At 38.4% G+C, this 13,575-nt stretch overlaps 2 protein-coding genes across 4 annotated transcripts; both read left to right on the top strand.

The window, feature by feature from the left end:
* Positions 1-568: 568 nt before the first annotated feature.
* Positions 569-3,969, top strand: pglyrp2 (peptidoglycan recognition protein 2). Of its 2 annotated transcripts, none has more exons than XM_043241505.1 (5): positions 569-811; positions 1,180-2,022; positions 2,114-2,324; positions 3,272-3,569; positions 3,660-3,969. In XM_043241505.1, the coding sequence occupies exons 1-5, from the start codon at positions 748-750 to the stop codon at positions 3,684-3,686; spliced, it is 1,443 nt and encodes a 480-aa protein (XP_043097440.1). In that variant the 5' UTR covers positions 569-747; the 3' UTR covers positions 3,687-3,969. The 2 variants fall into 2 exon arrangements, with proteins under 2 accessions (XP_043097440.1, XP_043097439.1); XM_043241504.1 differs by having other exon boundaries at positions 1,174-2,022.
* Positions 3,970-4,487: 518 nt separating this feature from the next.
* Positions 4,488-13,171, top strand: rasal3 (RAS protein activator like 3). 2 transcript variants are annotated; one of them, XM_043241499.1, is made up of 18 exons: positions 4,488-5,285; positions 5,691-5,824; positions 5,926-6,004; positions 8,151-8,218; positions 8,305-8,387; positions 8,520-8,646; positions 8,768-8,866; positions 9,450-10,121; positions 10,196-10,340; positions 10,433-10,577; positions 10,771-11,007; positions 11,174-11,375; positions 11,455-11,546; positions 11,655-11,937; positions 12,020-12,133; positions 12,358-12,548; positions 12,645-12,729; positions 12,826-13,171. In XM_043241499.1, the coding sequence occupies exons 1-18, from the start codon at positions 4,739-4,741 to the stop codon at positions 12,913-12,915; spliced, it is 3,393 nt and encodes a 1,130-aa protein (XP_043097434.1). In that variant the 5' UTR covers positions 4,488-4,738; the 3' UTR covers positions 12,916-13,171. The 2 variants fall into 2 exon arrangements, with proteins under 2 accessions (XP_043097434.1, XP_043097435.1); XM_043241500.1 differs by lacking the exons at positions 4,488-5,285; positions 5,691-5,824; positions 5,926-6,004 and adding an exon at positions 6,423-6,634.
* Positions 13,172-13,575: the final 404 nt, after the last annotated feature.

The following is a 13,575-nucleotide window of genomic DNA, read 5'->3' as shown; positions in this document are numbered from 1 at the left end:
GAGTAAAATCCATACTTGTAAATCAAATAGCATGCGAAAAGCAGTAAAGGTGTTTCTCAAAACAATGGTTGGTATTATTAGCAAAACATTATTCGTAGAAATCTTTGGCATACCGCAGCTAGTATTCACATTTTCTGTGCGCATAGAACATAGTTTCGCAAGTATTCAGTAAGCATGTTTTCCAAAACCAGCTTTGACCCTTTCACCTTAAAATATTTGCTGTTACTTAAATTTTAATGCTCTTGCTTTTCTTGGCCGAAAGAGGGAAGAATTTCTCCTAATCAACAAATCCAGCGAAAATTAGTTTTCTCTGCAGGCTGTTACTAAATACAGACAGTTGTAGTCATTCCTCAGGTAACTGCATGCACATGTGCAACAACTAACTTTTTTGCAATTACATTATATACCACTATATCTAGCTATGACCTTTACCTCCTTTCATTTCAGTACCTCGTTCTTCCACAACAAACAGAACGGCAGATCTGTCTCTCACTGCCATCCAAAAATCAATATTTGTAGTTAAATTCAGATTATAGGGAAGACCTTTACTCACATCAGAGTACACACATACAAACTCGTACACCCTCAAACATGCAATCCCATTGACGCAATGCAAGAACGTGTTTTCCATGATGGAATTCACCACCTGACCAATGCTTAATGTCAGAATTTGAGTAGTCCTGCCTGCAGTGTTTTAGTATATGTACAAATACACTTAGTACGGAGTTGTGACATTAAGTTCTAATAATGAAACGAGGACCATTATGGATTATTACCATGTCTGGGATATGTATAGTGATTCAGAGCTCAGGTACGTACACCATAAATCTTGGTAACACTTTATTTTAATATGTTTTTGTTACAGATTACATGTACTTACTATTCTAATAACGATAAATGATGTATAATTACATGCAAGTAACCCTAATCCTAACCCTAACCATATAGTAAGTACATGTAGTTTTTTATTGTCATGTGAGTGCATTAGTTCAACTAAAAGTCACTTTTTTGCTAAAGGCTGGAATATACTACATGACACGTTTTCAATAACCACACATAATCACATGTCTTTAAAGAGATGAAGACCATACCTCAATTAGCCCCAAACCCTTTTTAACTTGATTATAACTGCACACGCATAATTATTGTGTCTTAAGTAATGCTATGTTTTAGTTACAGCAGTTCATCTGAGGAACATGGAGCACTTTATAGCTGCTGTTACTCAATTAGAAGATTTAAACCCAAGACTAAGTCCACTGGCTTTAGTGACGAGTCTACGAAAAATTGCAGACCAAAGTGACAATGTCAGACATGACTTTGCGAGATCATCTGACAATCGAGGTAATAGTCAGTATGAAAACAACAGCTTTGTCACAGAGCAGCTGAATATAAACCACAATCTCTCCAATTTCTTGAATGAAGTCACTCATCACTTCATAACAGAGAATCACGAAGAGAGGGGAGTTGTTTTGACTCCTGATGGCACAACAGTCGCCCTTGCTCCTCTCATTTTAGGTCTTGAATATGGGCTCTGGGCTAATGAGGCCAGTAACCAGCCTCATGGTTTCTACCTACTCCCACTCGCCAAGTACTTAGGCAAGTCATTTCTGCAGTTTGGGAACGCAACTGAGCGACTTGGCCCGGATGGTTGTTGGGACAGTGTATCTGCTCCCATGGCTTTTACTCTTTCAGGCATGCCATCCCTGGCCACTGATGCTTTGGTCCATGGTGGAATGGATGGAGCCATACTTGGGAAACATCTTTTTGTTTTTAACTGCTCTGAGGTACATTTAAGCACACTAATGAGGAGCTACTACTTAGGGAATACGGAAGAGCTGGATCATGATTTGAATACTCTTCTGAGAGCCCGCTATCGCAGAAAGAATTTTAAAAAGATCACAAATGCATCACTGCTTCAAGAGAAAGTAGAAAAAGCACTACATAGTCATCCACAAAAAGGAGACGTTGGTGCTGAGAGACTTATAGAAAAAGGAATTAAAGACTTTATGCTACGTTATATGGGTAAGTGAAGGCACTTTCAGTTGGTCAAATAACACTTGTCTGTTCAAATGCTGGTGTTAAACTAACAATCTCCACGCTTACGCTCCTTCAGAGTGTCCTGCCATCATTCCAAGGTGTATGTGGGGATCTGCGCCACCCCTGGTTCCTCTCAAACCTCTGTCTCCACCTCTGGCATTTCTGTATATTCACCACACAGCCATTCCCAGCAAACCCTGCCGAGACCTTCACTCGTGTTCCAAAAATATGAGGGCAATGCAACACTTCCATCAGAAAGAGCGGGGCTGGTACGACATTGGTTACAGGTAACATGATTTGGTCAGAAATATACGTTCTGTCCCTAGACCTATAGTTTACTGCCTACAAAGGTGGACATCACAGTGTGAAAGCTGTTCCAAACGGTAGATTTCCCTAGTGGAGAAAGCAGTCTGAGAATGCATTGCAATAAAGTTACTTCATTTGAAAAAAAAATGTTTACAAAACTAAATATAAACATTACAAATATTGAGAGCATCCCGGTGTGAGAGCTATTCCAATCGGTAGGTGCTCTTACTGGAGAAAGCAGTCCTAGAATGCACTGCAATGAAATAACTTCTTTTAAAAATGTTTACAAAACTAAGTAAACACTTAGAAACTATCTAGAAACTAAAATCAGAGTACAGCCTACAAAGAAATCACATGCTACATTTAAACTTATAGACAGGAATCTCTACAAACTGTGTAGTATGCATTGACCTAATAGTAATATAGATTTCTAAATTCACTCTTTTTCTGCATCCGGGAAACCACAGATGCACTGTGTAGGTACTTCTCTTGCTGATTAGTAATTATTTCACAACCATTAAAACAATATGTTCTCTTAATGTTTAGCATAAATGCAATCTGGATGTAATTTTTGTGTAATGTTTTATGAATTCTGTCAGTTTAGACATACTGCTCTTTTACATACATTACAGTGGGGAAGTATGCATACTCAGATGGCAGCTGAGGTCAGATTGCTTATTTTATATAATATTTGTGTGTACTATGTTATACTTCCCTATTAAAAAAAACAGCTGGTTAGGTATGTTTTGAAGCTGGGATGCTGGTTTAAGGTGGTTCTCTGACCAGTTAACGACCAGCTTAAACCAGCTCAAACTAGCATCCTAGCTTCAAAACATACCTAACCAGCATATGCTGGTATTTTCATGCAAAAGATCAAAATCAAATGTATCATTTGTAAGTATTATATGTATCTGAATGTCTCTCTAAGCTTTGTTGTTGGGTCTGATGGTTACATCTACGAAGGACGAGGTTGGAAGTCAGTAGGGGCTCACACTAAAGGACGAAATACTGTTGGTTATGGTGTTGCTTTCATCGGGGACTACACTGCTCATTTACCTGCCCAATATGACATGGAGCTAGTGCACCATCATCTGGTCAAATGTGGAGTGAGCAACGGATTTCTGCAGGCGAATTTTACCATTCTGGGACATAGACAAGTAGTAGCAGGCACAAAATGTCCAGGGGAGTCACTATATTCTGAGATAACAACCTGGGAACACTACAAAGTATGTAGCTATACTTAAAAAGCTATTGCTGGAAATACTAACCAATTCTAACCAACACTTTAATCTGTGACTGTACAATGTTCTTCACAGGAAACAGAGCTTTTAAAGAAACAATGAGGACATCTACCGTCACTGACATGACATGACTTATGGTGCATATTGACTGATTTAACTGCCACAACAATTAAAACCCACTAATTAGTATGAGAACTACTCTTAATTTTGAATATGCATTTAGTTTTAAATAGAATTATTAAGTTCATTTGTATTAGCATACAACAGGCCATTAGCATTATTTAGCAGTACTTTGAGCATTGGTTGGGAGTCTGTATGAAAATGTAAAATGTTACTGTATGTAAATGAGAAATACGTGATCAAAAATAAACAAGGTGATCTCTAATTTTGCTGAGTTTTTTTTCTGTAACAGTTTAAAGGAAAGGCTGATAATATTACTTTACCACTACAGGAAGTGGTTTTCATAGCAGGCCCCACAGCGAGACAGGAAGTGCTGCTGTTGTGACAGGAAATTTAACCGTCACTGAACAAAACACGCAGGTATTTAGGTTAAACTGTCAACCCTGTTCATATTTAATCAAAAACAAAAATCTAATCAAATCATGATCATGTTACTCTATGATGATCATAAGAGTTTTTCCAATCACGGGCATACCAATTCAGTTCAAACTTAAACACAGTGTATAACATCGAAACATGATCAGTGAAGCATTATGCTACCTAGATTTACCATAAATAGGAACAACAAATTAAGGAACATAGCACTATAATTTTGCACTAGTTGGGTCAGTCTGGGAAACCCTCATCTTTCAGTTTTCAACCTGTATACCTAACCTGATTTCTCCACCCACAATCTGACTGGCTTCCTGATCACTGGACGACAAGTACGCACCCAAAAAAAAGCGCCTCATACCTACAAGAGCCGAGGACCACAAAGGTTGCATCATTTCAAATGAGCCAATAGGTGAAGTGAGCAGAAAATGAAATGCGAAGCACTAAAAATTTAAAAAAGACGTATAAAGACATCTAGAACTGGTAAGTGCTGAGGAATCCATACTCTTTGAGATACTACAAGAAAATACAAACTTTAAATTGCATCAAAACATCCTGTGCCAAGAAAACGTGCTGATTTGGGTCACGGAGTAGCATTCAAGATGGGTACAAACAAAGATCCAAGTGCTGAGCAATCAGCACCACAGATTGAGGAAGACATGGATCTGTCTCCTGAGCAGAACAGTCCAGTTGATCAAGACCAACGGCAACCAGAGGATGGCAAGTTACTCAACACGTACAAATGGCACACAGGAGCCAAGCCTGAGACGGCAGCACAGGGGGCCATTGAGAGGCTTGAGAAAGGGGCTTCAAATAAATGGAATAAAATGCAGAGTTGGCGCAAAGCTCTGAGTGAAGACGCGGGGGAAAAGTGCTCGACTGCTACACGAGGGAGCGAAAGCCCATCTAAACTGGACAAGCCAGCAACTTCACGGAAAAACCCTTTTCGCAGAGCTCTTTCAGAGCCACCAGGGTCCCTCCTATCTTCGGTTCTGTCCTCCTCTTCTGCTTCTGGGTCCTCCGGCAATCAGGCATCTGGGTCCACTGTCCAGGACACAACTCAAAAGGGTAAAATAAGGAAGTACCTGCAAACTGTTTCACAGAAGTTCAAAAGACAGCGTCTGCAGAGTGCTGCCATTGTAGAGCATGGTAAGAACTTTATATTCAATGCTAAATGTTCAACAAAAAATAAACCATTATGAAGGTCCCTTACAAAGAACTCACTCTGTTGTTGGGAGAGCGTACTTGCTTTCTGTACTTTCTAAAGATTGTACATGCAGATGCCACTAAATGGCGCTAAAGAATGAGGGTACAACAACAGGATGTGCAAGTTGGAACAATAAACAAAGTAAAGAATCCACAGAAAGTTTTTTTTTCTTATGTACCCAAATGATCTAAACATGTAATTGGATGTTGATAGGACTAATAGGACTGCTAACTAATTAAGCCCTAATGATATTGGAACTGGATTCCAAATTCATTCTCACATGTACTATGTTTTGTCTTTGAAGCTTTTTAAATTAAAAGAGCACATAAACTTTTTTATTTTTTAAGAAACGTGTGATCCTGAGATCCTAGTCCAAGAGCCTGTTCGCCTCTCCTGGGCCCCTCCACAAGACGTTCCCGTTTGGGATATTAGCTACTGCTTTCTTCAGGATGGACAGATTCTTATACCACGTGAGGAAGAGGTAATGAACAACACAATTCAACAATGCCAACAAACGATACGCTATACTTAACAAATTAAGGTGTGCTGCCAATTTATCAATATCTTTTCAATTGATTTCAGCCTTTGATGAGAGTACGAAACCGGGCCAGCAGTTGTCTTTCCAGCCTCAGTCTCCAGAACATCAGTGGAAGTCACACTGGTCAGTATCACAGAGTTTGAATTTACATTGAAGCCAAAAAATGTCATTGCATTAGATTAAAGAAATCTATCAAAGCACCACTTGCAAATAAATGACACTAGAGTTTGCTCAGAACTTTCTTATCTACTTTTATTGTTAACTAACTGGCCTCATAAAAGAACAAATGCAAACATCATCTTGCGAAGATCACTGGGGGGATTGCAGCACACTTGAATGAAGTGACTGCCTAATGTTTACTGTGTCCTGACCATTTAAAAACCAGAGATGACTTCAAGAGACAAGATATATCATCTGTCTCTATCTAGCCAATGACGGCCTGTCAGTAAGTTGAAGCTAGATAATGTATTCACAGAGGAAATGGTTGACGTGGTTATGTGTGCGTGTGCTTGTAAAATTGCTTCCTTTGAGTGTCTGAAGATACCATCGTAACTGGGTGTACCATACCAGAAGACGACTAAGACTGAAGGGCTGTGCTGTTTAGTTCACTCAAAATAAGCATGTGGGACCCTTATATTAATAGTGAAAAAAGGTCATTTTTGAGTCTAATGTTCTGAAAGGGGAAAAAAAAATATTCTGAACTACTCCAAAGCATGGGTTTCAGACGTTGGATTGTATGTGGAGGGGCACTAGGTAAGCAAAATAATTTGAACTTTGCCTATTATTCAATCCCATCATTTTGCTGAAGATTTAAGACAGGTGAAATTCAATCTGCCAAAGAAGATGGCAAAATCCGGTTAACTGAGTTTACATTGATCTTACTTTTCAGCTAAATCATAACAATGATTACAAAGATATGTTATGAGTAGTGTTTTTTTAAATATACATATTATACTGGAGCTTATTATACTTGTGCTTCCATATATAAATACATCTGGTATAGTTAATTTAGAAGATCATAAAAGATATTTACTTTCTGAAGTTTGATATTATGTACATTGTGATTTAGTTTAGTGGTCAAGTTTAAGGTCAATTTACACCACACAGACAAATGTCATCAGTGTGTTACCCCTGCTGGCTTCAGAGATTTGTTTTCATCTGAGAGAACAAGTTCAGTTTGTCGGTGTCTATTGGGGCAGTGTGAACATGACAGTCGCATCGCCACAATGTTTGTTGATGTTTGTCTAAGATGTGTGGATTAGCTTTTAGGTCAAGTGTCAAAAAAGTAATGTATTCTCTTAGTTTCAATGTAAAGACTCCAAAAAAAGGTTGCTGACCTTATCATGATGGATAATCGGTGTTGAAGGCATCCTACTGCTTTTCCCATTTTAACACAGACTACAGTATGTGTGGGAATAAGCAACTACAAAGACTATATTAAAGAAATATGTTAGAGGGAGTTTAAAAAACAAAACATTTTTTCACATTTAATACCAGGTCATGCATCACCATTAGCAGATTTTCAATAAATGCTAGCTTTATTTCTATTTGCAGTAGTTGCAGTAACTCATACAATTCAAGTCATTGTAATTTTTTTTTATGTTGCACTTTTGCATTCTTTGCAAGTTAGATACTTCATGTACTTTTATGACAAAAATTCACGACAAAGTGCAATGTGTCAGATTTCATTAGAAACAAAATATTAATAGGCTGGCAAATATGACTCATTTTTATAGCTGCTGCTTTTGTAATCGTGATTTATTTAAGCAGCTCTATGTCTGAGCGCTATAATCAGTCCAAAAACTGGGACCACAAGCTTTGTGTGGCACTGGTTGTCTGCTCTCCAGCTTTCATAAAGGCACATGGATGATCAAGTAAAAGCTAATTTTTAACATGAAAAAATTAAATAAGCCCCTAGATTTTGGTTCTGTTTTGTGTTAACAGAATTCAACTGCAGTAACAAAGTTACATTTTCTGTTAAACTGGTAATTATTGATCTGATGCACATAAAAGGAAGGAAATGACTATGCTTCCTGCCTTGGTTTTAGAATCTGCGATTGCATTGAGATTAGTTGTCTTTCTGATGTTAGAACAAAATAAACTGAAAGACATGTATGCACAAATACATTTCACAATTTAAGCTTTAATTATGAATAATTGCATTATGGAGCGTTTCAAAAAAAGAAAGGGATGCTACAGACCAAAAAGAGGCATACTGTAACATCAAAGTGGTCAACTAATATAGAAACTGCTCTCAATCTTTCTTTAGAGCTAAACCCAGATCCTGTGGTCCCCCAGAGTGGTACCAAAATCAAAGGGCAAGATGGTGGTGTCAAAGTGAGTATACATTAGTATTTCTAAGAACTCTGGATACATGCATAAATACATTTATTTCCAATTCTTTTCTCTCATTCTCATGATAGAATAGAATCAAGCGACGCTTTGGTGAGGATAAACGGAAAAGCAGCACACAGATCAATACTGCAGGACTAAGTGTTGCTGCAAGGTGGAGGAACATTTTTATAACATAGAAAAAGAAAGATCTGACTCTGTAGTAGCAATTAATGTCACCTGGAACAAACATATGCGATGGCTTGACATGATATGCTGTTTACCAGACTTTCTCACTTCTATCAAGGTATGGCTCCAGAGAATCTCTATCCATTCCAGTCAGTGCGGCAAAAAGCCTTGATCTTAGCACCGACCAGACTACCGTCATCAGGCCAGTCCACAGCTCGATTCTAGGGGAGAAGTACTGTTTTCAGGTAGACCTTGCTGTTGCATGTTAAAGTACAAATTGTGTTTAATTTTTCTGATCCTTATGTCATTCCATAATTCAAACCAATGTCTTCTATCCTGGCCATTTCCTTATCTAACTCATAAAAGGTCATCAACTCTGAGAATAACCACTGCTTCGGGTGCAGTTCAGCTGCAGAAAGAGATCGCTGGATTGAAGACTTGCGTCGTGCTGCTCATCCAAATAAGGTACTGAATATTCCTTAAGTGAAGGTCCATCAAAATGTTTAAAGTGCTCCTTATATGGATTTTTGAAAATTATTTTTCATGCAGTGTGTAACACAGCTCTAAGTGGATGAAAACCTTCTGCAAAGTTATAAATGTGAAAGTGCACCGTGTATGAAGTTGTTTTTAAAATGAATCCCAAGAAACATCACCATATTTCCTGCCCACTTGTGTGTGCAGACCTGGGAAAATTTTCTTGTTGGTCTGAATGAAAATGCAAAATCATTCTTTGCAATCATGCTCACAAACACTGCTTTAAATAAAATGATCAGTTACCACAGATTAGTGTTACACAAAGGAGGGGTTTGGAAATATGAATTGTTCAACAAATTGATTGGGAGTCGTTGAGCAAATAACGTAAAAATAAATGAATTATAAGAATAATAAATATTATAAGAAAATGAAAGCGTTTTTTATCTTGCAGGCATGTCAACCTGTTGTTGGGACTCCCAAAACCAAAATATTAGCATTTCATAACCCATAATAGGGGCACTTTAATTAATTGTGTACCTGTAACAAATAATGTTTTTAAACAATCTATCTTCAGGACAACTGTGAGCGCACTGAGTACTCACTGAGCCTTTGGGTTAATGAAGCAAAAGACCTTCTCCCAAAGAAGCGATATTATTGTGAGGTCCACCTTGATGGTACCTTGTTTGCTCGTACCAGTAGCCGGGCTGTGGGGAAGTCTGTCCAACGCTCCAGCCAAGCAGTTGATGGAGGATCTGGAACGGCTGGCACAGGCCATAGTGGTGGTGCTTCAGGAGGTTGCCAGCTATTCTGGGGCGAATTTTTTGAACTTGAAAACTTGCCCCCTGTAAACCAGCTCACCCTGCACCTCTTTAAAGATGAAGACTCCAAAAAGAAGCGTCATTCCAAGGATGATTCTATTCTGCATCCTCTAGGAAGTGTGGCTCTCAATTTGGCAGATATAAAAGGACGGGCCTATCAGGAGAAGTGGTATCCCATCGTGCCCTACAAGCCCCCAGGAACAAGTACAGCAAAGGACCAGATTGGCCCACAAGCTTCCCTTCGAGTCAAGTCCAAATTCAAGATCCTGAAAATTCTGCCTATTGAGAGGTACAAGGAATTTGCAGAATATATTACAGTGAATTATGTGGAAATGTGCAGCAGCCTCGAGCCCCTTCTCAGTGTACGGGAGAAAGAAGAACTTGCAGGAGCACTTGTTCATGTGCTCCAGAGCATTGGAAAAGCTAAGGTGAGTAGCAACCGCAGTAACTGTAGGAAAAGTCCTAAGCTCTTCACATTTCTGAATGGTTTTTGATTGTACAGGAGTTCTTGGTCGAACTCGGCAGTGCAGAAGTTCAGCGTTTGGGAGAAAATGAGGCTTTGATTTTCAGAGAGAATACACTGGCCACAAAGGCTATTGACGAATATATGAAATTGGTGGGTCAGAAGTATCTTATTGACACACTTGGTAAGGAATATACTATCTCAGCCCCTGTTATAAAACTGCATGTGTCATCTTATTTAACCTCTAACCTCCTGTTTAACCCTCTTTATCCACAGGTGACTTCATAGCCAGACTATATAGTGGAGGAGAGAGCTGTGAAGTAGACTCGCAGAAATGTTCTGCCTCTGATCTACCAATCAATCAGAGACATCTGAAGGAGACGTGTGCAGATGTTGTAAAGAGAATAACTGACATGCAAGAGTAAGATAACACTCCCAAAAAATATATTTCAAAAGTATTTTCTGTGAAAACATACCTAAGATAAACAACTTGTTTTGATATACTATCCATATTAGTAATTATATACAATGTCCACTTAACTCCTAATGGGTGTCATTAGTTTTCCAATGGAAAATTATTTTTAAATGAGCAATTCTTTCCCTTCTATGAACAGCTCATTCCCCGCAGAGCTGAATGAGATTTTTTCCAGCTGGGTATCAGATTGTGAGGACAGAGGTCAAACAGACATTGGACACCGTCTCATATCAGCATCTCTGTTTCTTCGATTCTTATGCCCAGCGATCCTCAGTCCATCACTCTTCGGGCTCACCCAAGCCTATCCAGAACCAAACACCCTTCGTACTCTCACTCTGACAGCCAAGGTCATTCAAAACCTTGCAAACTTCACCTTGTAAGTCCTGTCTATTGTCCATAATTTTCCTATTTACTATTCTGTCTTTCAGTTAACTTACATGAGGTCTACATAATGTTTTGTTTATTCATTAAAAATCCCAGTGGAATCTGGGTTTTGTAAGGTTTGTTCTCAACAACAACCATTTTTTCTCAAAATCCACCAGGTTTGGCGAAAAAGAAGAGTACATGCTTTTTATGAATGAGTTTCTAGAACAACACTGGGAGCCTATGAGAGGATTCTTACAGAAAGTATCTGACCCAGACAGTGAAATTGCCATGGCTCGATTTGATGGATATGTTGACCTGCCTCTTCGTCTAGCAGTCCTTCACAATCTACTAGTCGACATTATCTCTGTAATGAAACAGGTACCATAAAACATCTGAGCGTTATAATATTCTTATTATTAAAAAAATGTGCTCACTGGCAAAATTACATCTTTTTTAGGACCAAATAGACAATCTGCATCCACTGCCTTCAATCCTAAACCAGATAACGGAGTTCCTTGGCCAGGAAGCTCAACGGATCCCTGTTAGTAGGTAAGGTTAATTTACCAAAGGGGCTCCAAAGGAAGATTTAAAATCAATGTTTGTTCAAAGTACTTGAGTACACTCCTCTAATCTGTGGCTACATTCTTGTGGAAACAGCGTTCATGGAACACCAAAGCCTACATATTTACCTCCAAAAGATCTCCCCAAGTACAGCCCATTACAAAACTCCATGCAGCAGCTTCCCATAGATTCAAAACCCAACCAAGGCAAAGAACGTCAGCGTAAGCAGGTGCAGCGGGCTTTTAGTGTCCCCAACAGACCATCACGGCATCAGAGGCAACCAGTGAAGAGGCAGGCAAGCAATGAAGAGCTACCAACGCAGTGCCAGGACTATAATCCAGATCAAGATCCCTGCTTGGAAATTTCATCACCTAGCAATGTGAGTAACCAAGACTGGTTAAAATTTAATAGACAATTTGCCAACAATGTGCTTTCAAATGTTTATTTGTTGTTTTTCATAGGCCATAAAAACCAAAGCACCAGCTGCAAAAGTACTCTGGATCAAACAAAACAACAGCAACGAGCCCTATCAAAAAGCAGGACAAGAGCAAGAAGAGACAAGCATATTAGACAGGGTAGGTCTACATTGTATACTGCATCTGGATCTGGTATGCATCTGGTTTCAGGGGAATAAAGTGTATAATAAAGACCAATCTTGCTATGTGCATAACCAGACTGGTCTAAAGAAAATTATTTTACCACTACTTTGATGTTTTGTCAGAATTACCTTGTGCAATAAAGGATGGAAATTGTGTAATACAATGCCGCAGTATGTTGACAAAGTTTGGGTGTCTCATAGCATGCGCAAGAGTTGGGAGAGCTGCGTCTGGGCGTGGAGCAGGTTACCGAGCGTGAGCTCGAGATGGCCAAGCGGTTAGAAGACTTTATAGTCCTGACTCAAGAACAGAATACACAGCTACAGGCAGAGGTTCAGGAACTTCGAAATCTGTTAGCCATCCGCGAAGAACAGCTGGCAAGCACAACTTTCAGGTAAAAAAATAAATAAAACTTTTGGTTAAAAGAAGTCAAAATGTGTTAATTTGTAGATTAGACTGCTGGGAACATTTCTCCTTCCTGTTTTTGCAGACTGGGCGTCATAGAAGAAGAGAGAGAGGAAGACGAAAGAAAGCTTAATGTTGCTGTGGCTGCAGTAGAACGCATGAATGTTTTGGTAAGTTATATGGTTTTCACTTCTGCCTAATTTTTGTTTAGATGTAGATCATTAATTCAGGCTTGAATTACACTTAATTATTGTGTCTGATAACAGGAGGAGCAGTTTGCTGGATTGTTGAAAGATGTGCAGCAACGCTATGCAGTTAATGCTGATGGCATGAGACAGACTTACATCAATACCTGATGCAAAACAGGAAGTTACTGGTGTGGTGTGTTACATAGTGCCATTTTAGAATGCTATTAGCTTTTGTTAGATTTCTTTTATTCATTGATAACACTGTGTTTTTGTGGATTTATGCTGGTTAAACCTGCTGGTCACAATTAAAACCAAATCTATTATCAACACAATGATATACTGTAGTAAAAATATATATATAAATGAATGGATATGCATGAGACTTTTTTGTAGACTTTCACAAATAAAATGTGCATTAAACAAATCAAGCTGAATCAACACTGTAATTTTTTACTGTAATTGTTGTAAATGTTACTGCAACTAGGCCAACTCAAAAAATAAAGTAGTAGTCAATGTGGGTCAAAGATAAAAAAATTTTTTTTTTAAATTGCATGCGCACAGTTCTTTACAATGCAATCTTGGTATTCATGTTGGTATGTTTGTAAATTTTATACCAGGCATTTTCAACAAATATCACTTTGATGAAATATAATGTGGTGTAACTATCACAACCCTATTCCTTGCTAGTTAATACATGTGAGTATACAGAATTATTATTATTTTTTTAAATTATATATTTTTAAGGATAAAGAATTTCGTTTTTTTAATAAAATATCATGAATTTTTTTAATTATAAGCACCAGTTTCACTCATCCATGTGTGCAAGCA

Source organism: Puntigrus tetrazona, chromosome 6 (assembly GCF_018831695.1).
Source record: "Puntigrus tetrazona isolate hp1 chromosome 6, ASM1883169v1, whole genome shotgun sequence".
NCBI classification, from domain to species: domain Eukaryota; kingdom Metazoa; phylum Chordata; class Actinopteri; order Cypriniformes; family Cyprinidae; genus Puntigrus; species Puntigrus tetrazona.
The sequence above is the reverse complement of the archived record's forward strand: the minus strand, read 5'-3'. Positions and strand labels throughout refer to the sequence as shown.

Bases quoted from the DNA above. Each gene is read 5' to 3' on its own strand.
- pglyrp2 (XM_043241504.1), top strand. From the start codon at position 748: ATGAAACGAGGACCATTATGGATTATTACCATGTCTGGGATATGTATA. The intron at 812-1,173 runs GTACGTACACCA...GCTATGTTTTAG, and splicing joins TATAGTGATTCAGAGCTCAG to TTACAGCAGTTCATCTGAGG. The intron at 3,570-3,659 runs GTATGTAGCTAT...TGTTCTTCACAG, and splicing joins CAACCTGGGAACACTACAAA to GAAACAGAGCTTTTAAAGAA.
- rasal3 (XM_043241499.1), top strand. From the start codon at position 4,739: ATGGGTACAAACAAAGATCCAAGTGCTGAGCAATCAGCACCACAGATT. The intron at 8,388-8,519 runs GTGGAGGAACAT...ACTTCTATCAAG, and splicing joins GGACTAAGTGTTGCTGCAAG to GTATGGCTCCAGAGAATCTC. The intron at 12,549-12,644 runs GTAAAAAAATAA...CTGTTTTTGCAG, and splicing joins CTGGCAAGCACAACTTTCAG to ACTGGGCGTCATAGAAGAAG.